At 37.2% G+C, this 17,903-nt stretch overlaps 1 protein-coding gene across 1 annotated transcript; it reads right to left on the reverse strand.

The window, feature by feature from the left end:
• Window positions 1-11,103: 11,103 nt before the first annotated feature.
• LOC112017437 (uncharacterized) lies at window positions 11,104-17,507 on the reverse strand. Its single transcript, XM_024049886.2, has 9 exons — window positions 17,167-17,507; window positions 16,037-16,666; window positions 15,870-15,958; window positions 14,576-14,929; window positions 13,625-13,906; window positions 13,280-13,525; window positions 12,964-13,185; window positions 12,122-12,695; window positions 11,104-11,727 (listed from the first exon to the last, which is right to left on the reverse strand). The coding sequence occupies exons 1-9, from the start codon at window positions 17,309-17,311 to the stop codon at window positions 11,513-11,515; spliced, it is 2,757 nt and encodes a 918-aa protein (XP_023905654.2). The 5' UTR covers window positions 17,312-17,507; the 3' UTR covers window positions 11,104-11,512.
• Between the last annotated feature and the right edge of the window lie 396 nt (window positions 17,508-17,903).

Genomic DNA, 17,903 nt, shown 5'->3' on the forward strand with positions numbered 1-17,903 from the left:
GCACCTTTACCCAATGGCACTGAGTATAGGCAAATTGTTGGTGCTCTCTAGTATTGCACTCTTACACGTCCTGACATTGCATTCTCAGTAAATCAGTTATGTCAATTTATGCACTCACCTACATCTGATCACTGGACTGCTGCTAAACGGGTGTTGCGCTACTTAAAAGGGACCATAGATCATGGCTTGTCTTTCCCTAAAAGCTCACTTAAGCTTCATGCCTTTTGTGACTCTGATTGGGCTGACAATCCCGATGACCGACGATCAACCACTGGATTTGGCATCTTTCTTGGCCCTTGTCTTGTTTCCTGGAGTGCCAAGAAGCAACCTGTCGTGGCTCGTTCAAGTACAGAAGCTGAATATCGGGCCATGGCTATCACCACTGCTGACTTATATTGGATACGAATGCTCCTCAAGGATCTCCATGTCCCTTTGGTCTCACCTCCCACTTTGTGGTGTGACAATGTTGGTGCATTGGCTCTTGCTTCAAACCCAGTTTTCCATGCTAGAACCAAACACATCGAGGTCGACTACCACTTCATTCGTGAAAAAGTTGTTAATAAAGATATGGTGATTCGCTTTATTTCGACTGATGATCAAGTTGCTGATATTTTTACAAAGGGTCTATCTACTCCACGCTTCTCAGTGTTACGGTCCAAGCTTCTGGTTACGCCATGTCCCATCAGCTTGCGGGGGGATGTTAAGGAAAGTATTTCTATTCATGATAGAGCTGATCTTGTGGGCAAGACAGCCAACTCATTTCCTAATATAATCCCAACAGCTGTTGCAGAAACTAAGTCAACAAGCACCTCTGTTATGGAAAGCTGAAACAGAAGAAATCAATCAAAGGAGCGTGACCCACGTGCAGACAAACTCCACTAATTTGTCACTGCCTTTCCTGTGCTAATATATTCCTTAATATATGTATATTCCTTGTATATGGTCTATAGTATATATACTCTCCTGGTTGTATCTCATAAACTCAATATAGAGAAATAATTACCTCTTGTATCTTTGAGATTTTACAAAGAAGTGATGGGGCCGTGTGGAGGTTTCTGTGGAAACTACATATTCCAACCAAAATAAAAGTCTTCGCTTGGAGTGCTGTGCATGATATCCTTCCAACCCGTGAGAATCTGGTGCGTAGGAAAATAGTTGATGATGGGACCTGCCAGCTTTGTCAAAGAGAGAATGAAACGGTTCTCCATGCGTTATGGGAGTGTAGTGTGGCAAAGGATGTGTGAGCTAGATGGTCGAGGGAGCTACAGAAGCATGTGGATGGCCAGAATGATCTCACGCTTTTGTTTGAGGAGCTGCAGCTTAAGTTGTCCATGGAGGTTTTTGAACTTTTTGTGGTGCAATTGTGGCTGATCTGGTCACAGCACAATGCAATCATTCATGGAGGCATTATGCAGGATCCAACTAAACTGGGACAACGAGCTAGAGAGTTTGTGGAGGAATATCGACAAGTGGAATTCCAGTTCTCCATTCCAACAGCAACGTCAAGAAGCAGCCATACGTGGAACCCACCACCTCGCAGATCTTTCAAACTCAATTTTGACGCCGTGGTATTTAACGTTATCAAGGCATCAGGTATTGAGGCTGTCATTCGAAATGATTTGGGGGAGGTTGTGGTGTCATTGTCTGCTAGAGGTCCTCAAGTTGCTGACAGCGAGGAAGCGAAGATTTTGGCGTGTCGCAGAGCATTAGAGTTGGCTGTTTACTCGAGGTTCTCAGAGTTGATAATTGAAGGAGATAATGCCTCTGTCATGAAGAACATTGCTGGTTCGTGTCCAAATTTCTCTCGTTTTGGCCATTTGTATGAGGATATTCACTGCCTAGTTTCAGGTCTTCACTCCACACTCATTACCTGTGTACACCGTGAGGCAAATGGGGTGGCACATTCCTTAGCCAAATATGCTAGAAATATAGATGATGACATAATATGGATGGAGGACACCCCTCCACCTGCGCTAGAAGCATTGTAATTGGGCTCTTCTTAAATTATTCAATATATGAGCAGTTCAGATTTTATTTTTTATTTTATTTTATTTTATTTTATTTTATTTTTTTAAGTAGAGATAAAACTAAAGAATAATTAGGTAAAAATACATNGAAGAAAGGATATGGGTAAGGATATTGCACATGTTGTCACAGAGAACAGGGGGAGAAGTAAGAGTAGAAGTTCCAAAGGGCGAGGTAAATCCAGAAGTCGATTAGAGTCGAAAGAAAAATTCAAGTGTTTTTACTGTGATAAAGAAGGTCACATAAAAAGAAATTGCAAGGCTTGGAAGAACAAACAGAAAGAGAATAAAAATCATAAAAAAGTGGATGATGAGAACACTGCTGTTGTTATAGTGTTGGAAGATGAGGTCCTAGCCATAGGACAAGATGATTGTTGTACAATTTCAGATCCTTATGTTGAATGGGTGATTGATTCAGCTGCTTCCTGCCATGTCACTCCAAGAAAGGAGTTATTCACTTCATACAAAGCGGGAAACTTTAGGAGAGTGAAGATGGGCAATGATAGTTATGCCGACATTGTGGGAATTTGTGATATATGTGTTAGGGCTAACACTGGATACACCCTGGTTTTGAAGGATGTGAGACATGTTCCGGATATTCACCTAAATTTGATTTCCACTCATGTTCTTGATAAAGAAGGTTATGACAATTATTTCCATGATGGAAAATGGAGGCTTAGCAAAGGATCATTGGTGTTTGCTAAAGGGAAGATTTGTTGTACACTTTACAAGACACAAGTAAAGTTGTGCAAGAATGTTGTTAGTGCAGCTCAGGAGGATTCTTTGCCTAACTTGTGGCATAGGCGGCTGGCTCATATGAGTGAAAAAGGGTTGCAGATTTTGGCAAAGAAGTCTCTTATTCCCTTTGCCAAAGATATGTCACTAAATCCTTGTGACTTTTGTTTATTTGGTAAACAACATAGAGTTTCATTTAATATACCCTCTACTAGAAAACACAATGTATTAGATCTTGTTTATTCTGATGTATGTGGTCCCATTGATGTTGAGACTTTAGGTGGCAATAAATATTTTGTTACATTTATTGATGATGCTTCACGAAAGGTGTGGGTTTATATTTTGAAAACAAAAGACCAGGTATTTGAGCACTTCAAGAAATTCCATGCCATGGTGGAAAGAGAGAAAGGGAAGCCTTTGAAGTGTCTTCGTAGTGATAACGGAGGTGAATACACATCTAATGAATTCAAGAGTTACTGCTCTGAGAAAGGCATTAGACATGAAAAGACAGTTCTTGGTACCCTACAGCAAAATAGTGTGGTAGAAAGGATGAACCGCACTATTATTGAGAAGATTAGATGTATGTTGAGAATGACTAATTTGCCTAAGTCATTCTAGGGTGAAGCTGTTGTGACTGTGTGCTACCTAATTAATAGATCTCCATCAGTTCCTTTAGGTTTTGATATTCCAGAAAGAGTATGGACAGTAAAAGATGTTTTTTACTCTCACTTGAAGGTATTTGAGTGCAAGGCATTTGTACATGTGCCTAAGGAACAAAGATCAAAGCTTGATGGCAAATACACTCCTTGTATATTTGTTGGATATGGAGATGTAGAATTTGGTTACAAGCTATGGGATCCAAAAGAAAAGAAGATGATTAGAAGTCGAGATGTAGTTTTTCATGAGAATGAAAACTTGGCAGACTTTGAGAAAACTGAGAAGCCTAAAGTTATAGTTGGAGGTGTTCCTGATCTTACACCTACCTCTTCTTCCACAGATAATGCCACAAATAGAGAAGAGGTACAAGATGAGAATTATGGTGATGAACCAATTGAATTTGATGTTGATGAGCTAGCAGGTGTCGATGGTGATGATGTGACAAATACAGATGGTGTTGAGCAGGGGGAGCAACCTTCTCCAATAGAGATGGTAGAACCTCAGGTGAGAAGGTCTATTAGAGAGTGTCGTCTATTGACTAAATACCCCACTTCTGAGTATACTATGATTACTGAAGAGGGGAGCCAGAAAGTTTTTAGGAAATACAGTCTCATAAAGATAAGCAAAGTTGGTTGAAGGTTATGCATGAAGAGATGAATTCTTTGAATAAGAATAAAACTTATGACTTGATGGAACTTTCTAAAGGCAAAAGGGTATTGAGAAACAAATGGGTGTTCAAGTTGAAGAAAGATGGTGACAAGTTAATGAAGTATAAAGCTCGATTGGTGGTCAAGGGTTTTAGTCAGAAACAAGGGATTGACTTTGATGAGATATTCTCTCCAGTAGTCAAGATGAGTTCCATTGGGTAGTTTTGGGATTAGTAGCTAGTTTGGATCTTGAGCTTGAGCAACTTGATGTGAAGACAACTTTTCTTCATAGTGATTTGAAAGAAGAAATCTACATGGATCAGCCAGAGGGATTCAAAGTGAAAGGGAAAGAACAAATGGTTTGCAAGTTAAAGAAGAGTTTGTATAACTTGAAGCAAGCTCCAAGACAATGGTACAAGAAGTTTGACTCATTCATGGTGGGTCACGGGTGCACGAGGATAAATGCAGATCATTGTGTATATGTCAGAAAATTTTCCTATGGTAAATTTGTTATTCTTCTGCTATATGTAGACAATATGTTGATAGTAGGATAAGATGCAGGTGTGATTGGAAATTTGAAGAAAGACTTGTTCAAGTCATTTGATATGAAAGACTTGGGTCTAGCAAGACAAATTTTGGGTATGCAGATTCTACGTGACAGGAAAGCTAAGAAGCTATGGTTATCACAAGAAAAATATATTGAGCGGATTCTTGAAAGGTTCAATATGAAGCATGCCAAGCCAGTCAGAACACCTCTTGGTGCTCATTTCAAGCTAAGAAAGAAATCTTGTTCTTCATCTAAGAAAGAGAAGGGGGACATAGCATCAACTATTTATTCCTCAGTAGCTGGTAGTTTGATATATGCTATGGTTTGCACATGACCAAATATTGCTCATGTAGTTGGTGTTGTTAGCAGGTTCATGGTTAATCCTAGTAAAGATCACTGGGAAGTAGTGAAGTGGATTTTTAGGTATTTGAGAGGTAGCTCTAAATTATGCTTAACTTTTGGTGATTTTAAACCAGTTCTGGAGGGTTATGTAGATGCAGATTGGGCAAGTGACCTTGATGGTAGGAAATCTACATCGGGGTATTTATTTACTTTTGTAGGAGGAGTTGTATCATGGCAGTCAAGATTGCAGAAGTGTGTTGCCTTATCTACAACTGAAGCTGAGTACATTGCAGCTAATGAAGCAGGTAAAGAGATGCTTTGGTTGAAACGGTTTCTCCAAGAATTGGGTTTAAAGCAAGATGGGTATGTAGTTAATTGTGATAGTCAGAGTGCTATAGACTTGAGCAAGAACTCTATGTACTATTCATGTTCGAAGCACATTGAGGTGAGATATAATTGGTTGAGACTAGTTGTTGAACAACAGTTATTTGAATTAGAGAAGATTCACACAGATGAAAATCCAGTTGACATGTTGACCAAGGTTGTGTCTAGAGAAAAGCTAAAGCTTTGTGCCGGGTTGGCCGGCATGAATTCCAATTGAAGAATTGGGTTGAAGATCTCCTCCGTAGTGGGCTAGAGAGGGAGATTGTTGGGGTGTGTGGCACCTAAAGGGTCTAGCCCACTTGCTTGTCACACTAGTCAAAGCTCATTTATGAGCTTGGTTTCAAAAGTCTTCATGTCAGCATTGCCTCTGCATAAGACTTGACTCAAGCATGTTTAACATGCTAAAAGAAGAAAGAAATTAGGTGAAGCAAAGAAAGCAAGTTCTGACTATTGAGAAGTGAAGAAAAAGCATGGTCTAACTTCTCTTATTGAGAAGTGTGGCAAAGCGTGTTAGACACACTGAAGAGAAAACAAGAAAAAGAAAGAAAGGCCATTCGGCCTTGTAGAGTGCTGAAGCAGAAACAAAAGAGCCACATTCGGCCAGTGTGTGTGAGTTCCAGAGAGAGCAAAACACAAAGAGATATTCAGCCATTTTGAGAGGTGCAGTCTATGTGAAGAAATAGGGAGAAACACAGTGAGAGTGTGAGAGAGTGAAAAAGAAAAAGGAGACATTTTTCTTTGCTCAAGTTACACAAAAAGAAGATAAATTGGTGAAGTTCTCATGGAGTTTTTGAGTGCTACAACCATGGAGAGTTGGAGTATTCAGAGGAAGATTTTGCTACTGACTTTGTGGTGAGATTGTATTTACTCCTTGAGATTTATTTGTTGTATATCCAATTTATTGTGAACTCAAGTTTAGCATAAACTTGATAGTTGTAATCTTTATTTCATAGTGGATATTTTTTGGAGTTGCCTTGTGGTTTTTCACTTTACATTAGAGGGTTTTCCACGTAAGATTTGGTATTTTTGTGTGATTGTGTTTACGTGGTGCTTGTTGGAATTTTTTTTTGTTTTCATAATATTGCTATTGCTTGGTAGATATATATTTTTAATTTACACATAGACATAGAGGGGATTAGGATTTTTCCCCAACACCTAGATTACCTTTTGGAACCCTGTACTACCATAGTCTTTTGCAAGGTAGAGGAATCCTTTATGTTGACCAGCAGCTAATGGCAGGGGAAGAGACTGGGAATTGGGTCAGAGCATATGTTTCACATGCCTTCTTGTTCCGCCGAGACTTTGCCCTGGCAATGATGAAGCTCTCAAACCTCCAAGTCTTGACAGCACCGATGGGTCATATCCGCCTCAATTGTTCAAAAGTGGGGTGAGGAAGGTTTTCTTTCCTTTTTTTTTTTGGGGGGGGGGGGGGGGGGGTTTTGGAATGGGCTGTTATACTTGTTCAGGCAACTGTTGCATGTGCTATATGCATTCTATTTTCACCTGCTACAGTTGCAGTCTCTAAAGTGTACAGTGGTTTGAAATGTTTAGATACTAATATACATTAATGGATCTCTGCTGTTTATGATATAGTTTCAGGACCCAAAAAACAGATAATTGCTATTTGTTTTTCTTTATTCAACGAAAAATGGTAGTGGATTTTCTGAACAATTTTGTTGTATTCATTACTTTGTAGCATTTGATTGTTTCATTCCTCTCGCAATAGGGTTTGTAGATGTATGTATAGTTATTCTAGTGGACATGCTTTTGCACCGACCGAGACCAAACGTGTGTGAAAAGGGAATACCCAATACACTCATGATGGTTGAGACTTGAAAGTAAGAATGACATTACTTTAGCTCAATGTACAGTAAACAAGTGTTGTATCCAAGCATCTCCACAGAGAAATTCATGTTAACGAATGAATACATAGACCCCAAGCAATGGGGGTGGAAATAACAACTCTTTAACTTCATGAATAATTTATTTTGTCTATTGGTAACAAGACAGACTCAGGAATTGGGAGACACTTAAGAATGGTCAATAAAGCTGGAAATGAAAATCAAACTCACAAAAACACAAACAAAAGAAAAGGAAATGAAAGAAAGGAAAACAAGATAAAGAAAAAGCAAACCCATATGCACAAAGAAAAACTCACTACTCTGGCCATCTACAACCTAATCGAGCCAAGTCTCTTCGAATTGTTGACGCTGGCCGAGGCCTGTGGAACAGAGAATTCTGTGTACATGTCTGTGAAAAATTTGTCGACAATGTCTAGGTAAACCGGGCTTGTAAGGCGAGAATAGTAGTGAAGAGCCTCTTCTATGTCCAACACTTGTTCCACATCACCTGCACCCATCATTTCCAAATCCTTCATCTTTTGCGCCAAACCTTGGCAAGCTCCATTCATGTTCTTAGAACATGACTCTTCTCCTTTCTCTATTTGGGGACTTTCTTTGTTCTTTTCTTTTACCACCCCTTCTTCTATGCTGTCCACAGGACTTTGCTTTGCAAACTTCATGAAACTTCCACCACATGCATCTTCTTCCTTCTTGGGACCTATTGAGGCCATTATGCTATTATCGTAGCTCTCCTTCGCCTTACATAGATTGGCCTCCCATTCATCACAAAAATTAGTATAGAATTGATCTCTTTGATGATCTTTTCGCTTCCCACTGTGACGAGAGAAGGGACTGAAGGAAGCTGGTTTTGAAAGCTTCTGGTACCCTCCAAAGAAGATATACTTGAGATTTTCAAGAGTTTTCTGAAAAAGGAACTTGGTTCTATATATAGATTTTCTAAGCAGCATTTTGTGGCTCTAGTGTATCGTAGGCTGCTTTATGGTCAGGGTCTACAACTACAAGAACAGACACAGCTCCAGTCTGTTTTGCTGCTTCTTCTCCTGATGTTGCTTCCAATATACAGATAAGGAAGATAGACAATTCAAGTTTCTTAAAGTAACCTAAAGACAAAGGCAATGGAATCCAGAGGGAGCATTTTCTTCTATTTTGGCTTCTTCATCTTTTTGTCCACGCCTTTCTATATTGTCGATGCTTTTTTTTTTTTTTTTATATCTTTTTCTCCAATAATTATCTTATGCATTTTTCCTCTTACATTATATGAGTCCCCTAGTCATTTTAAACTCACATCTTGTAAGAGGGAGGATACATATATTAGATAGATAAGATAATTTTTCTCTCTCTCTCTCTCTCTCTCAAACTTGATAATCGTTTGATTATATGACTACAAATCAGACGGCCAGAACATAGTACATCCAAACTCAAAGTAAAAATAGGTACATTCTATATGTCCCGAAGATATTTTAAATGAGATTATGAGACTGAGAACTTTAGAATCCAAAGATTATGAATGTTTCCTTTTTTTGACTACTTGTTGTGAAAAGTGGTGCTGTGGCATTCATTAATATGCAAAGGTAAAGGCAGTGGCCAGTGGGTTGGTAAAGCTTTTGTAGTATTCCTTGTATTAAACTTAAACCGTCCAACCACTACGTTATTATCTTTATACATTTTCTAGACAATAGGGACCAAAACGGTTACATACTAAAAGTAGTGGTTGAACTATATTTAAACCTCCTCAATCAAATATTCAACTTTTTTTTGTTAACAAATATTAATCCAAGATTATCATGCTCTTTTTCTAAAAAAAAAGAGATCATCATACTTTTCAAGAGCCAATCCGGTTGGTGCATTGGATTTTTAATTGATCATCCATTATAGGTGTTGTTGGTGAAAATTCCTCACTGCATTTACAAAAAGAGCTTTATGGTCTCCAATCTTTAATGAGGCTGGTATTAGAATTTCTTCGATTTCAGGATACGTCATTAAAGTGCATTTCGTTTCCTGTGCTGCAGTTAAGTCACTTTCTCAATGTTTCACTTGCATAGATTTGGCAAGTAACTGTTGAGTTCGCTAAGTTCAATTATAGCCCTGCCTTCTAGGAGCTGCAAGCAAACTCAAAACCAGAAAAGAGTTCATTATATATCTGATGTCAACTGTCATGGTGCTTGGGAAGGGAGCAAAACTTGGGTCCATGGGCATTGGAATGGTGACGTGCACTTTTGGCAACGTGTTGCCATCACAACAGGTTTAGTGCACTAGACTAAAGCCAAGTCCTTTGATATGGGTAAAAACTGAGTCCAATGCTCTAGTGTACTAGACTTAGACATGGCAAAACGGGTCAGAATTTTCTGACCCGACCCAAACCTATTTTTTTGACTCAAAGTAAAAACGGGTTGACCCGAGACCCAACCTGTGTTTTTTGCGAGTCAACCCGACCCGAACCCAAATCATTTTTAAAAATTTTTTTTTTTGGTAAAAAAAAAAAAAGTAAAATTAAGACAATATTGGTTTAATTATTTGTTGTGAACTTTAAGGAAACAATTGATACATTTACATAACTTCATGCAAGTTAATTGAAAAATAAATAGTTGAGCATTCTGTAATGAGTAAAGATTTTTAGATATCAAATAGATAGTATATGCCAAGATAATCTGGTTACAGTAGAGTTAAAAATATATATTTAAAATTGTAGACGTGTGAAAAACATTCACAAGTATGAAAATAGTAAAGCCAAAGTATCAAATTAGCATAAATTATGAATGTTTAGACCTATTTTTTTAACAATTTATGTCCAAAATAAATGACTTTTCAAAATAAATTATAATATTTCCTAGAGTATGTGTTGCTTAACAATGATATGATATTCATAAAAGAGACCATGTATAAATAAATAAGCAATCAAACTTTAATGTATATCTCAATTGAAATAGAGTGCGAACCACAATTAATAATAGATTATAAAATTAATTTTCAAGATTGTAAATTTCTTATATGTTTTTATTTTTTATCAAATGAGTTATCCAATAAGTTATTTGTAATTTTGTTTTATATTTTGGAATGTTTATATTGTATAGAAATAAAACTTGTGTATTTGTTTTACTTATCTTTGTATTATTTTGTTTTAGATAACAATGTTAGGATTTGTATAATTTTAAAATTATTGAATAAGTATTAATAAGTATAACTGAGTTTATTCTTAATATAAGTAGTAAATTCAAAATAATGCATTTTACATCAAGTAATTTGTTGCATAACTTTCCAAATGGCAAATACATGTTGTTTTCTTTATATAAAAATAAAAAATAAAAAATTCATGTGAAAAATACGAGTCAACTTAACCCGACCCGCAACCCGATTGACCCAAACTGAACCTAACCCGACCTGCACGTTTTGCCATGTCTAACTAGACTTGTTGCAACAATGACATATGTTCACTTTTGGCCACATGTTGCCATCACAATGAGTTCAATGCACTGAAGAACTGGACCCAAGCCAAGTCCATTGCGAAGGATAAAACTTGGGTCCAGTGTACTACACTGGACCTGTTATGATGATGACTCATTTGATAATCTACGTTTTATATGTAATAAATTAACAGCCAAATAAACGTCTCTGGTGGTTCAAGAGAAGTGATTGGTATAATCTGTGGATAAAATCGGAACTCCTGTAATCGGTACCAAAAGCGGCCCAATACAGCTTAGTAATCTCTTTACAATGAAAACTAATCAGTGACCAGCACCTATCAGTTCCAAGTTAGCTACTAGCTAGTGAGCAGAGAAATGGAGAAAGAAAACCCAAAAGGAGAAAGAAACACATAGACACACATGTCCAGACCCAGATTTAAGTGTTACAGAACATGAGCATCTGATCCACTAATAATTCTCATTGCTTGGAAAACAATTTTGAAATTGGAAAATTATTCTGTATCAATTCAATTATTAAAATAAAATTGTCATAATTACAAATGAGGGACAAGAAATACAGATCTAAAGTACACTATGAAGTATAACCAAAAATCAACTTCTAAAACAAGATTGGAATTCATCAATGCGAGTATACTATTTTCAATCATTCAGTTTAGCCAAGTGTCCACATCACGGCTGCTCAGCCACTTTATTTTGTGCCTGTCAGCTCTGCCCCACTTTCTTCCAAGAACTGCTCTGGACCCACCCAACTTAAGAGAACATACAGGTAAAAGTAGATGGATCGCTTTAAAAAAAATTTCCAACTTAAGTATAATGCAATGCATTCTCTCTTTTTTTTTTTTTGATAAGTGCAATGCATTCTCTCTTCAGTCCTAGCAACTTAAATAATATTCTACTTACTTCCTCTCTTCTTGTTGAATCTGAAGAACTGATGCAACAGCCTATGAACTTCACCATAGCTATCAGTAGAAGAAACTAGACGATTTTTTATCCATTGTGGGAGCTTGTTAGTTGGGTGAGATAAGCTTCTATTTGATGGATCAGATGAATACCGAGTGTCAACTAACAAAATTGCTGCATAGTCATTTACATGCCGAATTGCTCTACCTGAAACAAAAAATATAAGGTATCAAGGAAAATTCAACATAAAACCCTCTAGACATGTATACATGGGTGACCAAAAAATAAAAACCCTTAATGCACAATATGCATGCACAATGCAGGAAAAAGTCAAAACTCAGAATTGATTCCTGACATCTGGACAGACTATCAAAGTATCTCCATGGACCACAGATAATACACATTGCTAGTTCTATATAGAATCTAAAGACACTAAGGAGAACCACATTTGGAAGTTCTACCATTATGAACCATGAAACCTGAAGCTTGGTTACATCTCACTGGATTTTGGACATTACATAATGTCCCAGTGAACTAACAATATGATTTACCAGGCTTGCATAAGGTCTTTTAAAGATAGCATACGGTAGTTAGCACGCACCAATTGATTGATTTACAGCTTTCATGCAAAGATTTTCATAGTATTCTTTTCCTCTGCGCCTGCAACTTCTTAGGATGTCAAACCCAGCCTTTACATCACCATTGTAAGCTTCCTCAGTGACTGAAAATTTGGGAGGTTTCATGGGATTTGAAGTTCCCAGACCTTCAATATGCTTCACCCTCTCAATCAACTCAATATCAGATGGGCTAGGATAGGGCAGGCCAACCATAACTATACATCGACCCATTCCATCACTTAAGTTGATACCTTCTGATATCTTTCCACCAACAACAGCAAGGAGTATTGCACCACTCTGAGAGGCTGGATTTTCTTTTGAATCCCCAATAGACAATGTATTAATCGTTTCCTTGTATTCCTTAAGAACAGATTCCACATCTGTACTTTTTCTAGGCTCCCTAAATAAACGTTTCTTCTTCATAATCCTTTCCATGATGCCTGAAGCCTTCCATGCATCATAGACCTGTCCTTCATAATCAAACGAAGAGAAGAACACAACGATTCCTTCAGGAACCACTGTTACCAAATTGCAAAGCAAAAGCCCTAGCTCCTGGATCTGTAAATTCAAGCCCATTAACAAAGCATAGTCAATCATCATACACAGTAGCTTCTAGGGAAAATAATTAGTGTTTCTTTCAATTGACTTGAACCAAGCATTTAATTAAGACTGAAAAAGAATGTTAAATATCTCAACACAAAAATATTCAATCCATGAACAGGACTGCACATTCTTCAAGTTAATAGGAAAATTATCAATTAGATCACTAACAGTGATAGAAGACAGAAATTTCTATAAAGAATTATGAATGAATCTTTACACTCACCATGATTGACAAGCTTCTAGAGCTGTAGCTAAAATCAAAAGACTGACCAGAAGGGCCACGGGAAACTGCAACTGGCAAAATACTCTCAGGAGGGACAATGTGACTACATGTAAAGAAATGCAACTGATTTGGTGGTAGCCATGGGAAGAGTCGCTCCCTTGTTTCTTCTATAGGTTGCAAAGTTCCTCCTGCCAGTAGAACAGCACGTGCTTGGTCCACAATCTGCAGGAAGTTCAGATGAAATTATCAATATAGGGGCAATAAATCTAAGCAAAGCATAATCCATGCATGTCAAAATAAGAAATTTCTGGAGAACCTCAGAAAAGATCTTTTCACCAGTGAGCATAACATATTTTATGTATCCTCCTTTTTGTCCTGAGCATGTTGGTTGAGACCTTGAGACAATAATCCTTCCATCACCATTATTGTTTGTAAGTGATTGCAACATATCAGATAATGCCCGGAAACCTGACAGAGTGCTTTCCTCCTCACTAAATTCCCTAGTGTCATAGTGTGCTGAACATTTTTGCAAGCTAGCCATTTTATCCCCATAACTGCTGACCTGGCAAACAAAAGAATATTTTTACCTCAAAAACAGGAAAAGAGCAAGCAAGAAAAAATTATATGGCACATTGTCACTCACATAAATAGAAGAACTCACCTTGTGGATGATGTTGCTTTCCTTTATATACTGGACCAATTTCACCAAGTTGATGTTGTCTATATTGAGTGAAAATAGAAAATCATTAATGGCCATTGAACCGTAGAAGACACCATTTGCTCCAGAAGTTTGAGGAAGATCTACACTTGTACCCTCAAGTAAACTTCGGAGGAAAGCCTGAGTAAGGACCATCAGGGTTTGGATATATCTACGATTACCAGGTCCCAAGAGATTGCGAAATCTCTCAAAGTACCTCCCTATGTGGGAATGTACATTCTCCAACTGTAGAAAATTAACCATTTCAATATACACTTAAAAAATTAATACCCACTATCTACAATACCATCATAAATGCTTAAATTGTTAACACAATAAAAGTTTCTAACCTCAAAGTACACTAAGTGAAGACTAGGAACTCTAAGGTCATCATCAGTCTCCTGTTCTTTTAATAGCTTTTGTAGGTAAGGACCACATAGAACAGTATAGGATTGAACCCATGATATTCCACCCTCTGCCCTTTATCTACTGGTGGGAGGGGGTGGGGCAGATGACATTTGGTAGGCATGTGTTTGCACCTTTCTGGGCTTCAAAATGTGATTTTAAGGTAGAGGCCTACCCATTTAAGTTGAAAGTGAATAACAATTGTAAAAGGCAATTGGTGCCATTTATTATGTGTGTGTGTATCATCTATTGCAATTAGTACCATTTGACATTTTTTCCATACCTTCTGGGACCTAAAATCACTTTTCACTTTAGTGCCAACAAATGGACCCTTGTTCCAAATACATTAGCCAAAGATTGTCATTTGTCTATCATTGGTTCAACTGAATTTGTTCCCAAGGGGATTCAGAACAATGCTCAAGAGCAGCTGAACCACATTCACAAATCCAAATACCAGCTTAAGAAGCACTAATAGCAGTTAGATAAAAATGTGGTAAATGACTTGTTTACCTGTGACAAACTAATTTTTGAGTCATACATGCTGATGAGTGAATCAGCTAGATTGTGAGCCTCATCTATTATAACAATATTATTCTTCAAATTTAAGCCAAGTGATTCGCGAGATGATTTTGATAGAAGAGATTGATAGGGTAGAATCACAAGATCAGCTGCAGGAACCATGCTTCGGGAGCCATAATATGGACAAGTTCCCATATTTCTTCCAAGGTTAACAAGATCTTCAATATCCAAGGCTCCTTGTTGAGATATCTCACCTCTGAATTGTCTTTGTAATTTAGGTTTTCTAAGCATCGGGCATCCAGAACAGGCCTTGGTCCTTCGTATTCTTCCTCCAGCACCTAAGTTCTGAAATCAACACTTCCATCAGTCAAGAGATACACTCTTGGCTCACCAGCACATGTTAGCATCTATTCATTTAAACAGAATGAGGTAAAAATGCTTGTATATGGTCAACTGAGCACAGGGGCATCCCATGAATCAGTCAAGCTATTACCTCCAAAACCACATGAATTGATGAAGTCTAACGACATTTTTCCATTTTACATGGAAACAAAATATGCAACTATTAGAATGCTGTGTCCTCTTATATGGTCAACTATCCCATGAAACAGATCAATTATTATAGATGTATGATAATGTCACCATGATCATATTTTAGTTAGCCAGCTGTGCAGGCTGGGTTCACATTCTCAACACAAAAACTATACCCTGCACTGAAGGGCCAGATCCCAGATAAAAGAGGAAGAATGGTACAGTTAAATTTAATCATGGTAAAATTTTCCTTTGAAAATGGCATGGCATGCAAATAAAATGTCAAATGAGGAACTTAGCTGTTTTAAGGGAAGGAAGTAGTTCCTTACACACAAAAAAGGAGAGACTTCAACTTTAATTATGGAAGTACAGTGAAATAAGTGTGACATATAGAATCAGTAATACTCCACGAACCTATACTATGAGAGCGATTAACATGGAAAAATGATGGGTTCCATGGTATTCATTTCCTCTGGAATCCTTTGCTGTAACATCTGAAAAGTCTACTATTTATGAACATGCCTTAACAACTTAAACAGCTGAAACTGTGAAAGAGTTGCTCTTCAGAAAAAACTAAATAAGTCACTGAAACAAGAACTAAAATGATGGCATAAGCATAGTTATAGAGAAAATGAGCCTCATATTATGCATATATAATATTTCAATCCTCACAATTAGAGAAGTTTCCAGGAAACCAAACCAAAAAATATTAATCAAATTTAAGTAATGGGAATGATATAAGAAATTTTGGTACCTTGATCTTGGAAACCTCTTTTTTGTTGTTCTTTTGAAGCTCCAAGCACCGCTCATTAATTCGATTGGAGTTTCCAAGTTTCAATACCTCTGAAATACATGTCACATTAAAAAATTGTAATCTCTAACACAATTCCCAAAAAGAAACTCAATAAGAATTAACCTAACCTTTATTGATGCAGAAATTTTTCCTAGAACCCAAACACACAACCTGCATCTCATTAGCGAATTCTGTCTTTCTTAACTCCTTTATGAACTGTGAAAGCTGTGAATGTGTTCGACTACAAAAATAAACCTTCAACTTCTCCTCCTCTTCCTCATTGGAGTGATCTTCTTCCTCTTCCCCATCACTTGATAAACTAAGAGACCCCCCACCAGACTTCCTCTTTGACTTCCCACCAGACCCTTCCTCATCACTTTCATAATCTTCCAACAAAAACTCCTCATCACTCAACTCCACTGCATCATTTTTCTTTTGCAAATTTTCTCCTTCTTTCTTTGTAACTAAATCTTCCCCCTCCATCCTCTGCAAGAACAAGTCCCTACAACTTTCCTGATTCCCTCTCTTATCGGGTTTTCCAAATCCAACACCATATTTCTTTGTCTTATTCTTCTTCTCCTGACCTTGGCCATCTTTGTTCACAACAAAGCCTTTCATCCAATCAGGCTCATCATCTGAGCCACGCTCATCGTCCTGATTCTTACCAGAATCACCCTCTTTTTCTGATTTCTGTTGTTGCCTTTGGTCAACCACCCATTGCAAAGCACTGCAGATGATACTTAAAGTTTTACCAGTCCCTATTGCAACAAAAATATTTCATACATAAGCCAAAGAAAGAAATGATTCCTTTAGAATTCTATAATTCAAAATTTAGCACAGCATACAAAATTAACACTTCACTCAACTAACCCAAATGCTACAAAACATCATAGTTTAGTTTTCAACTTCATGGACCAAAACAAAAATGCTTTTACTTGTTTGCTTCTATTTTCTAAACAACATAAGAAAGCTTCTATTTTGAAAGTTTTTCCTTATTATTTTTCAATAAATTATCAAGGGGGTAGCATTATTTTATGTGATTATTAGTGGGGAGCACATAATATCTTTGTGGGTAGCTAATTTCACATTCTCTACACTATGCTAACAAAAAACAACCTAACAAAGATAAAGCAAACAAAACCCAAATCTTATTTTCATTTGCTTTACTAGGTTTTCCCAGCAAACAAACAGATAATACAAATTTGAGTATGCTAAGATAAATGCTTGAACATATATAGAGAGAGAGAGAAAGAGAGACCAGTGGGGCTTTCGAGCATGGAGACGCCGCCTTTGCTGAGAGAATGGTAGAGGGAGTTCATGAAGTCGATCTGGATAGAGTACGGCTTGTACGGAAATGCTGGGAATTTTGATTCCCATTTTCCTTCTTCTTCTACTTGTTCCATTTCTCACTATCTCTCTTACTGTGGATTTTGGTTTTGGTGGAGTAGTGGTTTTTTTGGCTGCTAGGCTTTGTTTGGGTATTGGTACTTAGTAAAACAAGATATTGCGCGCTTTGCTTTGCTTTGCTTTTTCAGAGAGAGAAATAGAGTTCCCGCCGAGGGTCAGGAGCGGGAGAGGATTTATAAAAATACAACGCCAGTGCCGGCTTTTTTTTAAGTTAACCAATGAACCTAAATTTTATTAAATATATATATATATATATAATTAAGAAAAATATTATTTATCTCGGTTTCTGTTCAGTGGCCACTGGCCATTATACCTGTTAGGATGAGGACATATGTTCGCATTACAACGTGTCTAGTGGCACTAGCCACTGGACACAAACTCTACCCATCTATCTCTACTATATATAAGAGGATTACACTCTTTTAAGGACTTTTTTTCTTTTACGTTAAAAAAAATTACAATTATTGTTTATTTCTAAAGTTTATCATTTTTATTTGTTTGAAAAATAAAAAAATATTTCTAAATTATAATAGATACAAATTATTAATTTTTACCAAAAAAATAGAAGAGTTTTTTAGTATGCGCATG

Source organism: Quercus suber, unplaced genomic scaffold, assembly GCF_002906115.3.
Source record: "Quercus suber isolate HL8 unplaced genomic scaffold, Cork oak 2.0 scaffold_580, whole genome shotgun sequence".
NCBI classification, from domain to species: Eukaryota; Viridiplantae; Streptophyta; class Magnoliopsida; order Fagales; family Fagaceae; genus Quercus; species Quercus suber.